Source organism: Penaeus monodon, chromosome 19 (assembly GCF_015228065.2).
Source record: "Penaeus monodon isolate SGIC_2016 chromosome 19, NSTDA_Pmon_1, whole genome shotgun sequence".
Lineage (NCBI taxonomy): Eukaryota > Metazoa > Arthropoda > Malacostraca > Decapoda > Penaeidae > Penaeus > Penaeus monodon.
The window spans coordinates 47872726-47875362 of record NC_051404.1 but is presented as its reverse complement, the minus strand read 5'-3'; the positions used below and the strand labels follow the sequence as shown (position 1 = coordinate 47875362).

Below are 2637 nucleotides of genomic sequence, written 5' to 3'. Positions count from 1 at the left end.
AATCTAAGCTTACACCTTTCCAGAGGAAATGATCCCACCTTTTCCCAAATAGGCGGCGACCGGTTCAGTGTTGTAAGCGACGCAAACAGCGGCGGAGACCAAGCGACGTCTGCGACCATGGACAGCCCGAAGAAGCTCAAGGTAATTTGTGTGAAAATGGAATGAAATACTTAAGTGGGTGTGTGTGCCTTGCCCTTTTGTGTTTTTTTTCTTCAAGCCACAGGTGATAGTGAATTCCATGGATAGTGAGTGGGTAAGCACTTCGGGTTGTCGAGGAACAAGCTTTTTGGTTTTTTTCTTTTGTGATTCTCTGTCGGTTTTTTGGGTTTTTAGCTTTTTACGGAAAAGTATTTGCCTCAGTTCTGGGATAAGTTGTAAAATGTGTTATATACGTCCTTAGAATATACAGCACAGTGTACGGTTTAATTAGTTTAGTATATATAGCAGTAAATAACACTGCTACCTACCTCGCGTCTGACCCCCATGCCTTTCAGCGCACAGTCAAAGGCAAACAACCGTGTTTTCGGTTTGGTAAAAAACAGCCAAGGCTCTATGTAACCAGAATATATATGATGAAGGTTGGTGCCTTACGATGAAGCAAAATTTGATTGTTTTTTTTATAGTCTTTTGCTTTAAACAGATAATTAAGGAATGTATTATATGTAGAGTATGATCAGTCAAAAGTTTTGTCAAACTTTGATAATTTATTAGATCATTTAGTCTACTTTGTTGATGTAGCTCTCCAGAGAAGTTTGCCATAGATAACGGAATAGATAGTAGGTTCATTAACTTTTTTCGTATAAGAGATTGCATCCACAATTGAAGGGAAGATGTACAAGCAACTCATTCAGGTAACCAAGAAACCTTTTCAGTCAATAGCCAAAGCTCTTCTACTAATGCATTACCTCCACAGCTTTTGCTATTTCATTGTGGTCAAAATACTAATCATTAACTAAACATTTATAATTTAAATTAATTTTCTTTTTTCAGAGATACAGACGCGAAGATCCAAAATCTTCCAGTGATGAAGAAGAGGACTCATACGAGCCATACATTCCGGTTAAGGAAAGAAAGAAACAGCGGATGAAGCAGATACTGAAGATATCTCAGGTATTTTCTTTTTTCTTTAGGGTCGGTAGTACTTATTACTTAATAAAAGAAAATTATAATCTAAGCATGATTTGTGAATTATATATTGTTTACATTGTATACTGGCTGTACATTGTGTTTGATTAATTATCCTTATCTGTATTTTTATTCACACAGGACCTTTTTTTTACATTTGTACTTACAATGTACATTTTTGGTTTGTAACTAGTCTCATTCAGTGTTACTTGAAATATTAATAGATTATTGGAGAATGTTAAAGTGAGTGGATACCCTTATTCCTAACAAACCTTTACTTGTACCAGGATGAAGATGCAAGTACAGACTCATGGAAAGAAAGAGAGCAAAGAGAACAAGAAGAGGATGTACAGGAACTCGCCAGGAAGAACAATATCTCCCTCTTGGACCAGCACACGGAACTCAAAAAAATTGCCGAAGGTGAGAAATGGTTTGTCAACTTTTAGATGTAAAAGGATGTAAGATGTATGTAAATGTAACCATGAAGAGTACTTGAATAATCAAAATTTATCTAATCCAATTGAATATTATAGTAAAATATAAAGCAATAAAGGAGGCTAAATGTCTTTTTTTTAATTTCTAAAGCTCGCAAGGAATCGGAATTGGAGAAACAGCGTCGAGAAGAGGAGCGTCTCTTGGAAGCTGTGGCAGAGAAGAGAGCTCTGATGGGTGTGTCCGAGTTGGCACGTGGTGTACAGTATGAGGATTCTGTAGTTACAGCATGGAGACCCCCAAGGCGCATATTGGCCATGGATGAAAAAAGGCACGAAAGAGTGCGTAGGAAGTACAAGTGAGTAATTAGAAGTACATGAAGGAACAAGAGTTATTTTCATTGTATGTTTACTCAGAAAGATTATTGATATTTCAACACTGGATGCTGAATATTGATATAAGTCAGGGCTGCAAATTTATTTATACATGTACACATATTTTCAAGTATTTTTGAAATATTGCAGAGAAAAAGGAAATTAGCAATGTTAGGATACATACATTGGACTATTATATATATTTGGATCTTTGCATCTTTACAGAATCTTAGTTGAAGGTGATGAGGTTCCTCCACCACTTAAAACATTTGCTGATATGAAATTTCCAAGATGCATCATCAAAGCCTTGCAAAAGCGAGGTATTGAAAAGCCGTCTCCCATTCAGGTATGCTTTGACACTATTATCTGTATTCTCTTTTTACTTATTTGTAAAAAGTGTGTAGTTAATTCATTTCTAGAAAATAAATACCCACACTGCTTTTGCATAGGATAAAAGCTTTCCTACCTAATTTTCAGATGCAGGGAATTCCAGCAGCCCTTCAAGGACGTGACATGATTGGCATCGCATTCACAGGCAGTGGAAAGAGTATGGTGTTCATATTACCCATTATTATGTTTTGTTTGGAGCAAGAGAAAAAGCTGCCTTTCATGGGAAATGAAGGGCCATATGGTGAGTGTCCTTCCTTTTTTATAGTTAGTTATAATCATGATTAGAGTCTTGCAATACTTTAGATATCTTAAACAC

General features: G+C 36.2%; 1 protein-coding gene across 1 annotated transcript in view; it reads left to right on the top strand.

The window, feature by feature from the left end:
- Positions 1-56: 56 nt before the first annotated feature.
- The window catches only part of LOC119585281 (ATP-dependent RNA helicase abstrakt-like), a gene marked incomplete at its 3' end in the record, with an annotated part of 6729 nt that continues 4148 nt past the window's right edge, over positions 57-2637 (top strand). The window contains 6 exon segments of the mRNA XM_037933955.1: positions 57-141; positions 991-1110; positions 1413-1545; positions 1711-1915; positions 2157-2277; positions 2409-2562. Of these exon segments, the coding sequence (XP_037789883.1) occupies positions 118-141; positions 991-1110; positions 1413-1545; positions 1711-1915; positions 2157-2277; positions 2409-2562 (757 nt within the window).